The sequence below is a fragment of the Aspergillus multicolor genome (assembly GCF_047715735.1).
Source record: "Aspergillus multicolor strain CBS 133.54 unplaced genomic scaffold BDW74scaffold_8, whole genome shotgun sequence".
Taxonomy (NCBI): Eukaryota; Fungi; Ascomycota; class Eurotiomycetes; order Eurotiales; family Aspergillaceae; genus Aspergillus; species Aspergillus multicolor.
The window spans coordinates 207,548-220,348 of NW_027395959.1; the positions used below are offsets into that span (position 1 = coordinate 207,548).

Here is a 12,801-nt window from a genome sequence, read left to right on the forward strand (position 1 = left end):
CGCCTCGTTCATTTCACATATAAAGCATGTGGCATCCCGCTTCAACCTCGAGTGCCTTCCAGTATCAAAGGCCTCGTGCAACCCTCAATTGCTATCGCTTCCTCAGTCACGTTCCTCCTGATCTATAACATTGAGTCCTTTTCATTGCCTTCATCGTTGCTCCTCAGTATCACGACTACTGTCCACTTTCAAGATCCGACGCCGTGTACAGACATACATCCATTCGTGCTCTATCACTGTACATGCTGGCGCCTCTCCCAGATCAACAAGAGACTACACTGCATCTAGGTTGCATATTGGCGCCCTTCCAGCACAAGACGGACAGAAAACATCACAGACTACCCGTTGACACAATGGCCTCCATGACAGGCGATGCCTCTCCGCGCTATCATCTTCCGTAAGTATCTTTGTTTCTTCAGCTCCGACAGGACTGACCTGAAGTAGCAGCGTGCGCGCAATGATCTCATCCGCACCAGGCTCAGCAGATATGACTATGAGCAGGTCCTTGCCTCCAATTCCGCACAACGTGCCCCAGCGGGATGTGTTCTTTACACAGAGAAATTTCATGCCCAGCCCACCCAGCACTCATGAGGTCTTCCTTTCCAAACCAATGTTGTCACCATCCGAGCACACCGTTTCACCTCCTTCCCCGGCGTACTCTGCAGATTCCTGGCTAGGTCCAGTGCCGTCGCAGGGGTCATTCAAATCAATTGCTGATATTACGTCTGTTCCCCTGGATGAGTTGTGGGCCTCAATTCACCAGCCACAAGAGCTCCGAACCCGCAAAAAGCCACTGCAGCAGTGCGGCCGAAAACGCAAGGCGAGCATGGTGGCTTTCCCGGATGTGCAGAGAGAAAAGCACCGCGTTGCTGAAGCGGACAGACGCAAAAACATCAGTGTCGGCTTTCAAGGTTTGGACGACAGAGTTCCGGACCACTTTCTCAAAGAGGCGGGATGGAACCCCTCGAAGAACTCGATACAGTCCAAGGAACACATCATCAGGGCCAGTGTGATGTATATTGATCAGCTCAAACTCGTTGCTGGGGTGTTTCACCACAAGCTCCTGGAGTCTCAACACGAGAACATGGAGCTCAAAGAACGCAGCCGAGAGTTGGAAGAGCGAGCTGGAGCCCTTGAATACCAGTCACGAGCCCATGGGCACATGTGCTGCCGTCCAAAGAGCGAGCAACCTAGCCCGCTGGAAGTCGCTTCGCTGCCGGATACCGCACCCAAAGTCATGCTTCCTGGATTGCATAGACCTAGTGGGGTCGGCGCCACTACCCCGGATTTTGGTCGCTTTGATGCTTTGTCTGCTGGGACTTCACACTCTTATGGTCAATCGTTCATCAGCCGAACGCCTCCATCGACCGGGCCTTCTTCTCCGATCTTCCACCAAACTGCCTATTCGACGACTAGCTCTCGACCTTCGTCTTTCATTCAATCGCCATAAATTAAAGCGCGCGGTGATAACGACAATCAGGTTGTTGGCAAACTTTTCATGCAGATTATGGTGATCGTTTTTCTTCGATAATAATAGAGCGGCGGGCGGTTTTTTGAAGCATGTCCTTGACTTTCTAACAGCGTGTCCGTGATGTTGTCTCATCTCGTGGCACTCTGACCGCGCACAAAGATCGTTGGGATGGGCGATCTCCCGACGTACTCTCTGCTTTCCATCTTGTATAATACATCTGATGGTTCAATGCGGAACATTGAACTCCCGCATATCTCTAACTGCTGCTGCTCAGAGGCCTGGAGCCTATGGCGTAGCGAGTGCCACTATACGTGCCAGCGCATATTTCGGTGTTACTTTCCTTTGTACTCTCCTATGTTAGGGCCTGGGAATCTGGTGTTTTGGTCACGCTTGGGGCATGGTATCTATTCAAACAAACCAACAGTGCTGGCCATATATATGTCATAATTAGCTCGCACTATAGACAAAAAATGATGATGATGATGATGATGATATAGTCACTGTCAGTGCCAGTACATATGTACCTTCAATAATTGAGCACGTGCCAGGTGTTCTCAGCTCACGTTTTAGTGATAGAGAGGAAGTAAGACATATGGATTGGAAGCTGAGCGAGAGGAGACAATCGATTATGGTTCCGTCAACCACTGTCATACAATTATGTGGAAGGATGCCATGTTATCTAGATTCATGCTTCAGGGTCGATGCGCTCGAGACCCTGAATCTAGAATCTGCGTAACGCCTGAGGCATCAGTGCCGGCTGGTACGGTTAGCGTATTTTATTTTTGCCTCGTTGGATAACATCGAGTCAGCTCTCATTAAATCTATCCCGAAAATTATGATGACATGCTTTCATATTAATGGTCTCCATTGTTAGTAATTAGAACTCAGTGCATAGTTAGTCCTACTGCCTGAAGTCTGGGGCTATAGAAAGTAACTCACCACGGACCAATTTCGGGGACAGGCTAAAACGGAGTAGTATAGTATTAGTTGGCTGGACTGCGGCTGGCGGATTTTCCAGCTGTCACTCAACCGACGACCCCTTCTCTCCCATCCCATCGCCCATCGCCCCCTCCGCTCTTCAACGTCGACCACGACGGGAGTCAATCAAATCATCTGCTCGCCCGGTATCCTATCGAGCCTCAATCCGGTTCTTTCCACTCGTTTGGTTCGTCACTTTCTCCTCGCGATCGGTGCTACTGCCTTCCTCCGTACGGAATTCTTTTTTTCGCCCTCCTTCGTCGATCCGGTGCAGGCTTTCTACGCAAAGTCGATCACATCATTGAATAGCTTACTATTATCTTAATCATTTGGCTACGCATTTCTTGACATCCCGGAACCCGTCGACCAACCCCCCTGACTCCGGAGTCACCACCGCAGGGCACCCCTATCCTTCGCCGCGTGTCCAGACAGACCGTGCCGGGCATTGTCGCGCTTTGCGGGCATCTTGGTGCCTCACTCTTATAAATATCCTTCTCTCGATTTCTTCAACTCCCGCAAAATCACTCTATCTTACCCATAAAGATGCTACTTCCGAAGGGTGGTGTAACGTGGAAATCAGCCAGAGCAAGGCTGCCTCCATGGCGGGCGATCCTAGTTCTAGTGACGAGGACACGCTTCTTAATATCCCTGGCCGTTACTGGCCTGATTGTCCTATTATGGCGCGGAATCAGCAGCTCTGCCTCTGAAATGCAAAAGTAAGTTGACACATATTGTTGACAGTGCCGAAGCGACCAGGTGTACTGATCGCGTCAAACCGCCAGTTTCTACTGCTATGGGCCTCCGAAAGCGCCAATGGATATGAGCCTCAACGAGATCTCCGAATGGACCGCTCATGCCCAGACCCCGGTCCTCTTCAACTACCACGAACCTTACGAAGTGAATTCCAGCTCCATCAAGAACGTCGACCTCAACCCCATCAAGTCTACGAACCAGGCCGTTCAAAACCGCGAGCGAATCCTTATACTCACCCCGCTGAGAGATGCATCGACCCATTTGAACAGATATTTCGACCTTATCTACAAATTGACGTACCCTCACGAGCTGATTGATCTTGCTTTCCTTGTCGGTGACACCAAGGACGACACCCTGTCAAACCTCGCCTCCGAACTACAGCGCATCCAGGATCAGGGCGACAAGGTCGCTTTCCGCAGCGCCACCATTGTTCAGAAGGATTTCGGCACCGACTTCGAGATGTCCGTGGAGGACAGACACTCATTCGCTGCACAGGGACCTCGGCGCAAGGCCATCGGCAGGGCCCGCAACTATTTGCTTTATTCTGCTTTGAAGCCTGACCATTCGTGGGTGTACTGGCGAGATGTAGATATTGTGGACAGCCCGGAGACCATCCTGGAGGATTTCATCGCTCATGACAAAGATATCCTCGTCCCGAGTATGTTTTCATCCATGATCTCTGATGATTCCAAATCCACTAACTCTCTCAGACATTTGGTTCCACCGGTACAGAGAAGGCGTTGATATTGAGGGTCGCTGTACGTACTCATGGTTTCATGTGGCTGACTTTTTTGCTGACTTGCTATAGTTGACTACAACTCCTGGATTGAATCTGACAAGGGCCGAAGACTCCGTGCTACTTTGGACCCTGACACCGTTTTGGCCGAAGGTTACAAGGAGTACGACACCGGCCGCGAATATCTCGTTGGAATGGGCGACTGGAGGAACGACAAGGATAAAGAGGTCGAGCTCGACGGCATTGGTGGTGTCAACATTGTTGTCAAGGCCGACGTCCATCGCTCAGGTAGATCCAACACTCCCTTATGGGTCCATTACTTTCTAACATTGCTCTCAGGAATTAACTTCCCGGCGTATGCCTTCGAGAACCAGGCCGAAACTGAAGGATTTGCGAAGATGGCCAAGCGTGCTGGATACCAGGTCATCGGATTGCCAAACTATGTTGTCTGGCACATCGATACCGATGAGAAGCCCGGCAATCTCGGCGACCGCAAGGCGTACTAGTTCGCCCACCTGAGTTGATTTTCTCGCCCGAGGCAACTACCCAATGTTTCAAATACCCCTGCGCATTGTACAACTGGCGCATAGCAGCTGGTTTCATCACGCGGGGCTTTGCCATCCTACGCAGCTCTTTCTATTAATCACTTTTCCTTTCGGAAGTCGCAAACTGCCAGCTCGACTCCGGTAACTAGCCTTCTCTTACGTTGTGTTCTAGGGTTATGTCTGCTTTTTCTGTTGGCGCATGGGGAATGTGTTCAGCGGTCTTGGAGGCTCATAGAGTTGAACGATGATTACGCTCTGTTTGAGCTTTTCTTGTTCGTCGGCGAAGGGCACTCTGTCAATGACCGAGTCTTATACACAGAGTCTTGGCCTTGATCGCTTTCTGCTTCGATGGATCCCACGTTTCGCTCCCTGCGGTGAATTGTATGGACCTCAGTGCAGGCTACAAATGATCCATTTCCATGACTCTGTGTTAGGTGGCATAGGAGCTGCGTCAGATGAAGTCGAGGACAGCGATCAGTGAAAGGCATATGGTGCTCTTCTTTGTACATACATATATAGGCTATGTGTAGTCAATTGACGGTCAAGTGGAACTGAATCACTAAACTCTACGCATAGACCTACGATAAGGCCTGATTTCTGAGGAGTTTCGCTTTGGTTGCTGACTCGGCCGGCACGCTGCTGTGCTACAACCTCGGATAGAACTCCGCCGCCGATAGCCTGGTCCTCCCCGAGACTTCTCCATCAGATCCCACTATTTTCCCCACCAACACTATGCTCACCCAGACACCCCGCCTCATTAAAGCAACGACAACTCGGGGTTTAGGTCCTCTCCTTCGGCATCAATCTCAGCCTCATAGGACATTCTACGCTTCACCTCGCTATCTATTCAACGCATCCAAGACACTGTCGACCATGGCCAACGAATTCCTCTGCATCCTCCCTGATAAGCCTGGTGCGCAGGAGAAGAGATTGGAGGTTCGATCGTATGTCCTGTCTCGGTTTCCTTCCATCTTCCGTACCGCTTGAGGGTCCGTCCTAACAACTTATACAGGAAACACCTCGAGGGCGTGAAGCCGCTCGTTGAGGCCGGCAAGGTTGTTGTTGGTGGTATGTGCATTCCTTTGCACTTAATTCCTCGCTAGCCAGAGGCTACGCCCCTCGGCAAGTACGTTTCTTTACTAAGGCCTTTGGTTCTCTCTGTTTGCTCGATGCAGGCGCTATGCTTAATGCTCACCCATCCGACGGCGAGACACCCTCCTTCAAGGGGAGCATGCTCATCATCCTTGGAGAGAAGGTGGAAGATGCGTGGAAGATTATCCGAGACGACATCTACGTGAAGTCTGGGGTCTGGGACTTGGATGCCGCGCAGGTTATTCCGGTTTGTTTACCTCTATACCTCGTTTCACCTGGCAGTGTTTGGCGGTCGTCGTGAATTGTCGCTAACTGGGTTGGCACGTTTAGTTCAAGTCTGCGGTTAGGGTTGCATCTTAGATGAGAAGCATTAGGTATAACTGGGAACATCGGGTTTTGTGCCATACATCTAGTACATTCTACGAATGATGACTATATTTGCATAGGAAACAGATGTACACTAATATGCTCAAGAATGGCAGAAACAGTTTACAGTTTGGCCTTTGGCTTCAGCATAGCCTCTGCGACTTTGCGTCGTTGAATCTTTCCTGTGGCGGTCTTGGGGATTTGCTGCACGATCCAAATCTTCAGGGTGTTAGCAAGGCGCAGCGGCGCAGTGAAAGTGTAGATGCTTACTTGTTTCGGTGTCTTGAATTTAGCCAGCTTCTCCTGGACCCAAGACTTCAACTCATCTTCAGTACCATTCTGCCCGCTCTTCAAGACCACCGCTGCTCCGATGTCTTCGCCGTAGTGGCCTTCGTCGGGGATCGCGAAGCAGACAGCTTCACCAACCTTAGGATTATGCAGAAGCGTGTTGTCCAGTTCAATCGGGCTGATCTTCTCTCCGCCCTTATTGATGAGCTCCTTGATGCGGCCAGTGATAATCACGTAACCGTCGGGGTCCTTTTTACCTTGATCGCCTGTTCGGAAGAAGCCGTCCTTAGTAAAGGAGGATTTGTTGGCCGCGGGGTTGTTGAGATAGCCTTTTGTAACGTTCTCTCCTCGAACGCAGATCTCCGCCTCAGAACCCTGGGGGACTTCGTTTCCGGACTGATCAAGGATCTTGATCTCGACTCCTTGGCCGATACCCACACTGCCGGGCTGTCGCTTTGCTGGGGGAAGGGGGTTGCTTGTCATCTGATGGGCTGCCTCCGTCATTGCATATGCCTCAAGAACCGGGGCGTTGAGAGTCTTCTCCAAATCATGGAACGTTTTTGGTGAAAGCGGCGAGGAGCAGGAGCGGATAAAGCGGATTTGGGGAACAGGGTTAGGCAGCGGTGACTTGAGAAGGATCTGATGAATAGTGGGCACGGCGGAGTACCAGTTTGCCTTGTGATTGATAAAATCTGTCCAGAACTGATGAGCAGAGAACTTGGCGGGCACGATTACTGAGCCGCCAGAGGCAAGAGGCGCCAGGAAGGCAGCTAAAAGTCCGTGGACATGGAACAGAGGCATCACTAGGTATGTCCGGTCCTGCGGAGTGAGCTTGTACGTTGCTTGAATGTTCCCTAAAATGGAGCCGAATTAGTCCTATCTTAAGAATATTGACCAGGGACTCACTCATCGTGGTTGTTAGGTTCTTGTGAGTAAGTGGAACCTGTGATGGCGTTAGAATGCTCATTGACCTGAACTATCAGGAGACCTATCCACATACAGCCTTGGGCCTACCAGTTGTTCCACTGGTGTGCAAAACAAGCGCAATATCGTCGGGTTGAGCGGTTTGAACACCGACGTTGCCCTTGCCCTGAAGCTTGCCTAGCTCTTTCACATCAAGGACAACCTCGGTCCCATTCCAGAAGCACTCAGCAATAGCCGCTTGGTATTTTCTGCCTGCCCGGACCGCAGGGCCATCTTGTGCATGCGATCCTCGGGGAATAAGAACTAGGGTAGAGCTGAGATCGTCGATATAGAACTCGAACTCGTCTTGCTTGTAGGCCGGGTTCAGAGGTGCAGCAATTGCGCGCTGCCAGGAGGCTGCCAGAAAGCCGACAATGAATTCATAGGAATTGACAAGAGCTAGGTTCACTGCAGCGCCATGCCCGACACCGAGCTTGGCCAGCTTTGCCTGAAAGTCGGAGATATGCGAATGTAGTTCCTTGTAAGTTATTGATAGTGTTGGGTTCTGGGGAACAATGACGGCGATGCCAGCGCCATCAGCGGAAAAGGATCGTGCCAATGTAGCCATTTCGCAAGGATTCAGGCAACGGATTGAAAGAGAGTACGGAGTAGTGACAGAAACCTGAGACGAGAAGAGACTGGGTCCAAATTAATGGACCCGGGCCCCGACCTGGCGGCGTCTACGGAGTAGAGTACTAGGTAACCTCCATTCATTATCTCGTCATCCTCGGGCTTATCGGCCTATTTGCCGAGCTCCCCGTATCCGATAGGTAAACGTCTGGCCCGATAGAAAAGAGATCCACCTGTCTGGGTAGCTATGAGGATCGTCATGGCGGGAAAGAGTGACTATCAAAACAGGTGGGTCCTGCTGTAGGTTGCCCAAGAATAACCGTCGAAGCAAACAGAGCAAACATCACCTCTTAACGGCTCTACCAAGCATGAATAACTCTGCTACAGAGCTCTCTGCATACCTCAGTCAATATAGTTCTCTAAACTACTCTGCAATCAACCCACAGTACGTATGGCTTCTGACTCGACGCCCGCCAAACCGGGCGGCATGTTGTCACTTTACGCCAACCTACTCGACCCGGTTGCCGACAACTCGCCCGGAACCATTTCGCGCGCCCCGGTTGTGTTTAAGCAAGCAGAAGGGGAAGCTCAGTCGGAGGAGGCTGCCGCAAAAAAGCAGGCCAATAATGGTATGCGATGCTGCCTCATCCTGGCTAGGCTGGTGCAAGTGTGATATGATTGCTCATCCATTGACGTCTAGCTCTTCGATTCCAACCGACAAAGCGCCCGCAACTCGCGACCCAGAAACCCAAGCCGAAGCCCGCTCTACCAAAAGCTACTTCTGTAGCTCCGGCTGCAGCTCCCGTCAAGTCCACGCTTGCAGACTGGGCGGCTACCGAAGAGGACGACGTCAATGGCTTCTACGCGGGACCTAAGAGGCAGCGCGGCGGCCGCAAAAAGCGCAAGAAGAACCGAGAAGCGCAAGAGTTTGTGCAGAACTGGGATGACATTTATGATCCGTCGAGACCGAACATATACGAGGAATACAAGCACAGCGATGAGCAGATATCCGAAGTGCGAGAATGGAAAGATCGTCTATATGCACACCGCATGGCCCGCTCGCCGAGCAGAGACTCGTATAGCGACGAAGATTATGGACGCCCAGTTAACAGTGAGTCAAAGTCCCTATCTATCTCTAGTCTTCCCAGTACTTACATTAGCCAGGGCGATTTGCGCCTCCAAGCAATTTCGCTCCACCCCCCAACCTCAACGATATCCCACAAGCGCCCCCTGAAAACATTGCTTCTGGAGAAGATGCATTCGCACGGCGAGCTCACATGGCAGCAAATATAGTCAATGCGGATAAGGTGGACTACTCGGCGCCTCCCCCTCCACCTGAAGAACCTCCAATTGATGCACCGACAGGCGATGATGCTTATCTCCGCCGTATGCAGATGTCAGGACAACATCAACCTCCGCTGGCCCCATCAAATACACTGCAAAATATCCAGGCACCATCCGCAACGATCTCGCGCGCACCTGTTCGATATACCCTCCCACCGGCACCAGACGATATTCCTGCCTCAGAGGCGGAGCTTGAAGAAGTCCTCGCCAACGAGCAGCAGACAGAAGGCGATGCAGAAGATGCTGGGCAAGATGGTCAGCGCTCATTACGTCCAGGCCAGAAAGGTTTCGCTGAGCGTTTGTTGGCCAAGTATGGGTGGACCAAGGGGTCTGGCTTGGGTGCTACTGGTTCAGGCATTGCGAAACCTTTGCAAGTTCAAGTCGAGAAACGCAAGAAACGGCCGGACGCCGAAGGTGGGGGCTTCACCACGCCGGCTGGTAGAGGCAAGATTATCGGCGGCACAAGAAAGCAAGAGGATGTGGGCAAGTTTGGTGCAATGAGCGAAGTCATCATTCTGAAAGGGATGCTAGACGGAATGGATGTGGACGCAGAACTGGCAGGCGAAGAAGGAGGTGGGTTAATGCAGGAAATTGGAGAAGAATGCGGCGAAAAGGTAACAACTCGATTCTCATCTTCGCTTCTATATCTAACTTTAAACAGTATGGTCGTGTGGAACGTGTCTATATATCTCGTGATTCCGGCCCGCCGGTCCCCGTCTTCGTCAAGTTCACCAACCAATTATCTGCCCTTCGGGTAAGTGGCCTCATTCGATCAACTAACATCGATGGACCTATGCTTATGATGATGGCGTAAATTGCATAGGCCGTAAATGCGCTCGAAGGTCGGATATTCAACGGCAACGAGATAACCGCGCGCTTTTTTGACGCTCAGAAATTTGAGGATGGCGTCTATGAGGACTGATTCGTCGACATTGAGGTTTGTCGGTCACACTCTGGAGATGCTGTAGCATGGCCAGATATATGCTCGTGGGTGTCGGTCCGATGCGGCACCCTCATGATACTGGGCAATATGAACTGCTGGGCTTTTGCCATTGTGCGATGTTCCCATCGCTCGCTCAACCACTAGAATGTGACCCTATCGAACAGTTCTAGTTCATCGACAGAGTCGTCGCTATGCGTGCCGGACATGTAAGACTCGTCGCTTTCCACCAAGACCTCATCTTCAAAACCCTCCATTATTGGAGAGAATCCGTATGACGTCTTTCGTGGCGAGGCTCTCGCAAGTGTTGCTCTCTTAGTACAGGAAGCGCAGGCACCGAACATAGGAAGCGACATTGTTTCTATGATACCGCAGTCGTAGTTGCATTGAAAAACGATGTTGCAGCGAATATTGATGGTGGAAGCCTGGTGTCGGTGACTGCAAAGGGCATAGTACCAGGAGATGCGATGGCACATGTTGGTCGTTTCTGATGTCTTTTGAAGAATGCCAACTTTCGGTCGGGTCGGTATAGACTGATGAGGTGTGTTAAGAAAAGCTCCTGACAAGGACCTGAGATTAGAGATGGACCAGGCAGGGTGGCTTTGTTGATATAGCCACTCTCCAGGCAATATTAACGGTAAACAATGAATAGCTGTGGAGACTATATGACAGAAATGTGTGGTTGCTATCCATGCTCAAAGGATCACTGGGCGCAGCCCTGGAATGTACGATCTACTCTTGTGCCCACAGTTCTTTGTCAATCAAGCCTTCGGCAAACCGAGAATCTCTTTAATAATGCAGTCAAGAGGAGCACCTCAAAGACATAGCGTAAAAAGCTTTTCACGCAAGTAATATCCAAACAGATCACAAGTGCGCCAACTCGGATCTATATACTTCTCACGTGATTTGAAAAGAAAAGCCCCCATTGGCTGGACTGCCTGAACGGACTGAGAATCCAGACCATGCAGCTTTGCCTCAGGCCTCAATTTGCGCAGTTTACAACCTCACCTTTGACCATTCAAGTGCCTAATCATAGTGACACTAGGAGTATTTTATCTACCTTTACTCCTGTTCTTTTCTCTCTTACCTACATCTCTTGAGTCTCTCATCAAAACCTGCCTGACCACAACAACACCAAGCCTCTTAACACTACAACACGAAAGCGCTGGAACCATTCCACTACTTCTACACGCTGCAACTTTCTCCGCCATTCTTGCGCATCTTTCTATTCCACCTCCCCGTACTTCGACTTGCCATAGACTACTCGTTCAAGAATCTTGCCTTCGTTCGAGCTTGATTTCCAAGCCTCCTCTCTCCGCGCGCAACGCCACTTGTGATCAGTATTTATCGCATCGAAATATGTCGCTCTGTTTGAACCGGTTGACCGAGGAGAGGTGATTATTAAATGGCCTATTTTACCTTTGCTAGTGAACTGGGCTGATCATGACTTTTGCGCACAGGAAACAGTGGCGGAAAGACCACCCTTTCGCCTTCTATGCCAAACCTCATCGTACATCCCAGGGCGTCTTGGATATGAAGCGGTGGGAATGCGGTATTCCGGGAAAGAAGGGAACGATCTGGGAAGGTGGACTATTTAAGCTGGATGTTCACTTTCCTGATGGCGAGTGCTCCCTGCCTGGCTTCATAGGATATGACGCAGAGTTGTCGACTAACTCTCTTTTCTCTTAGAATACCCTACAAAACCTCCTAAATGTATGTTGGCTGCTTTTTTTGCTTGTGGTGACATACCTATCCCGCTATATTTCTCAAGACCTAGGGTCGGGTACTGTCTTGCTCTGTGTTACCATGCATGACTTGAACCCGATCTCAGTTGTCAACTTGCCTTCTTTGATTTCCTTGCTAACCGGGCTGTGATTCTGATTAGGCAAATTCGTGCCAGCTCTATTTCACCCCAACGTCTACCCATCTGGGACAGTTTGCCTATCAATTTTGAATGAAGACGAAGCGTGGAAACCGGCAATCACGATCAAACAAATCCTTCTTGGTATCCAAGATTTACTTGACGACCCGAATCCTGAATCACCAGCACAGGCGGAAGCATACAACATGTTCAAAAAAGACCGGGTTGCTTATGAGAAACGTGTGAAGCAGGTCGTCAAGGAAAACCCGGCTATATAAGCCATGCCACTCAGCGCCTAGATTTGTCCCTCTTCGATCGGGAATCCTCATCTCCGCGCTCCTTGCTTCTGTTCACCGATGCCTCCCGCGGATACGGCGCCCAGCGATATATTCAACGTGGGGTGCGCATTATAGGAGATTAAATTACCGGTATCATGCCGACTTTCTTCTCTTCAAACATTCCCAAAGCGGATAGATTCCATCGACTTTGTCGGATCAATTTGAATGGACATCCGACATGGACAAGACAGGGCAGTTTGCTTAGTTTCTTCGATATTTCTTTTTTAGCGAGCATGGCGTCTCGATAGTAAGACACAGAACAACGAGATAATGGGCGGCGGTTTCGCCTTTACGTTAGGTACATAGATGTGAGGAATCTACATTGCCGCGTATTTTTAATCCGCGCGTCTACATATACTGCAAAGGCGCATTTAGCGCAACCTTTGTATCAGGGGAAGATCCTTTATCTTGATTAAGATTCGGTGAGGAAGACGTGGAATGGGGGCAAGATAGTTGCAGTCATGTTTACGGCCGTCTTTGTCCCCTCGGCGGATGCCGAGGTCACCACCGTCGCATTGACCAGTGTCAGTGCTCCGTACTCGTGGGTATGGTAGTA

At 50.6% G+C, this 12,801-nt stretch overlaps 7 protein-coding genes across 7 annotated transcripts; 5 read left to right on the plus strand and 2 right to left on the minus strand.

Moving 5' to 3' along the window:
- Positions 1-353: 353 nt before the first annotated feature.
- On the plus strand, positions 354-1,450 carry BDW74DRAFT_176767 (putative HLH DNA binding domain protein; the record flags this gene model as incomplete). Its single annotated transcript, XM_073728725.1, has 2 exons — positions 354-397; positions 445-1,450. 2 exons carry the CDS (start codon positions 354-356, stop codon positions 1,448-1,450), a joined length of 1,050 nt encoding a protein of 349 aa, XP_073585169.1.
- A 900-nt stretch (positions 1,451-2,350) lies between these two features.
- Positions 2,351-4,588, plus strand: BDW74DRAFT_132522 (ANP1/MMN9/VAN1 family protein). Its single transcript, XM_073722315.1, has 5 exons — positions 2,351-3,165; positions 3,232-3,860; positions 3,913-3,960; positions 4,011-4,226; positions 4,278-4,588. Exons 1-5 carry the CDS (start codon positions 2,993-2,995, stop codon positions 4,442-4,444), a joined length of 1,233 nt encoding a protein of 410 aa, XP_073585170.1. The 5' UTR covers positions 2,351-2,992; the 3' UTR covers positions 4,445-4,588.
- A 768-nt stretch (positions 4,589-5,356) lies between these two features.
- Positions 5,357-5,935, plus strand: BDW74DRAFT_176769 (uncharacterized protein; the record flags this gene model as incomplete). Its single annotated transcript, XM_073728726.1, has 4 exons — positions 5,357-5,427; positions 5,496-5,551; positions 5,659-5,822; positions 5,906-5,935. 4 exons carry the CDS (start codon positions 5,357-5,359, stop codon positions 5,933-5,935), a joined length of 321 nt encoding a protein of 106 aa, XP_073585171.1.
- On the minus strand, positions 5,898-7,867 carry BDW74DRAFT_132552 (acyl--CoA ligase). Its single transcript, XM_073722316.1, has 4 exons — positions 7,230-7,867; positions 7,136-7,172; positions 6,212-7,083; positions 5,898-6,160 (listed from the first exon to the last, which is right to left on the minus strand). Exons 1-4 carry the CDS (start codon positions 7,758-7,760, stop codon positions 6,065-6,067), a joined length of 1,536 nt encoding a protein of 511 aa, XP_073585172.1. The 5' UTR covers positions 7,761-7,867; the 3' UTR covers positions 5,898-6,064.
- A 280-nt stretch (positions 7,868-8,147) lies between these two features.
- BDW74DRAFT_132604 (putative G-patch DNA repair protein (Drt111)) lies at positions 8,148-10,109 on the plus strand. Its single transcript, XM_073722318.1, has 5 exons — positions 8,148-8,391; positions 8,463-8,873; positions 8,927-9,720; positions 9,768-9,860; positions 9,930-10,109. The coding sequence occupies exons 1-5, from the start codon at positions 8,214-8,216 to the stop codon at positions 10,026-10,028; spliced, it is 1,575 nt and encodes a 524-aa protein (XP_073585173.1). The 5' UTR covers positions 8,148-8,213; the 3' UTR covers positions 10,029-10,109.
- BDW74DRAFT_150387 (uncharacterized protein) lies at positions 9,883-10,791 on the minus strand. Its single transcript, XM_073724010.1, has one exon. The coding sequence runs from the start codon at positions 10,520-10,522 to the stop codon at positions 10,190-10,192; it is 333 nt and encodes a 110-aa protein (XP_073585174.1). The 5' UTR covers positions 10,523-10,791; the 3' UTR covers positions 9,883-10,189.
- Positions 10,792-11,062: 271 nt separating this feature from the next.
- BDW74DRAFT_150388 (E2 SUMO-conjugating protein UBC9) lies at positions 11,063-12,602 on the plus strand. Its single transcript, XM_073724011.1, has 4 exons — positions 11,063-11,440; positions 11,507-11,667; positions 11,736-11,759; positions 11,932-12,602. Exons 1-4 carry the CDS (start codon positions 11,406-11,408, stop codon positions 12,183-12,185), a joined length of 474 nt encoding a protein of 157 aa, XP_073585175.1. The 5' UTR covers positions 11,063-11,405; the 3' UTR covers positions 12,186-12,602.
- The last annotated feature ends 199 nt before the right edge of the window (positions 12,603-12,801 follow it).

Bases quoted from the DNA above. Each gene is read 5' to 3' on its own strand.
- BDW74DRAFT_132552 (XM_073722316.1), bottom strand. From the start codon at position 7,760: ATGGCTACATTGGCACGATCCTTTTCCGCTGATGGCGCTGGCATCGCC. The intron at 7,084-7,135 runs GTGAGTCCCTGG...GCTCCATTTTAG, and splicing joins GAACCTAACAACCACGATGA to GGAACATTCAAGCAACGTAC. The intron at 6,161-6,211 runs GTAAGCATCTAC...AACACCCTGAAG, and splicing joins AATTCAAGACACCGAAACAA to ATTTGGATCGTGCAGCAAAT.
- BDW74DRAFT_132522 (XM_073722315.1), top strand. From the start codon at position 2,993: ATGCTACTTCCGAAGGGTGGTGTAACGTGGAAATCAGCCAGAGCAAGG. The intron at 3,861-3,912 runs GTATGTTTTCAT...TAACTCTCTCAG, and splicing joins CAAAGATATCCTCGTCCCGA to ACATTTGGTTCCACCGGTAC. The intron at 3,961-4,010 runs GTACGTACTCAT...GACTTGCTATAG, and splicing joins CGTTGATATTGAGGGTCGCT to TTGACTACAACTCCTGGATT.
- BDW74DRAFT_150387 (XM_073724010.1), bottom strand. From the start codon at position 10,522: ATGTGCCATCGCATCTCCTGGTACTATGCCCTTTGCAGTCACCGACAC.
- BDW74DRAFT_132604 (XM_073722318.1), top strand. From the start codon at position 8,214: ATGGCTTCTGACTCGACGCCCGCCAAACCGGGCGGCATGTTGTCACTT. The intron at 8,392-8,462 runs GTATGCGATGCT...ATTGACGTCTAG, and splicing joins AAAAAAGCAGGCCAATAATG to CTCTTCGATTCCAACCGACA. The intron at 9,861-9,929 runs GTAAGTGGCCTC...TAAATTGCATAG, and splicing joins ACCAATTATCTGCCCTTCGG to GCCGTAAATGCGCTCGAAGG.
- BDW74DRAFT_150388 (XM_073724011.1), top strand. From the start codon at position 11,406: ATGTCGCTCTGTTTGAACCGGTTGACCGAGGAGAG. The intron at 11,668-11,735 runs GCGAGTGCTCCC...CTTTTCTCTTAG, and splicing joins GGATGTTCACTTTCCTGATG to AATACCCTACAAAACCTCCT. The intron at 11,760-11,931 runs GTATGTTGGCTG...GATTCTGATTAG, and splicing joins CCCTACAAAACCTCCTAAAT to GCAAATTCGTGCCAGCTCTA.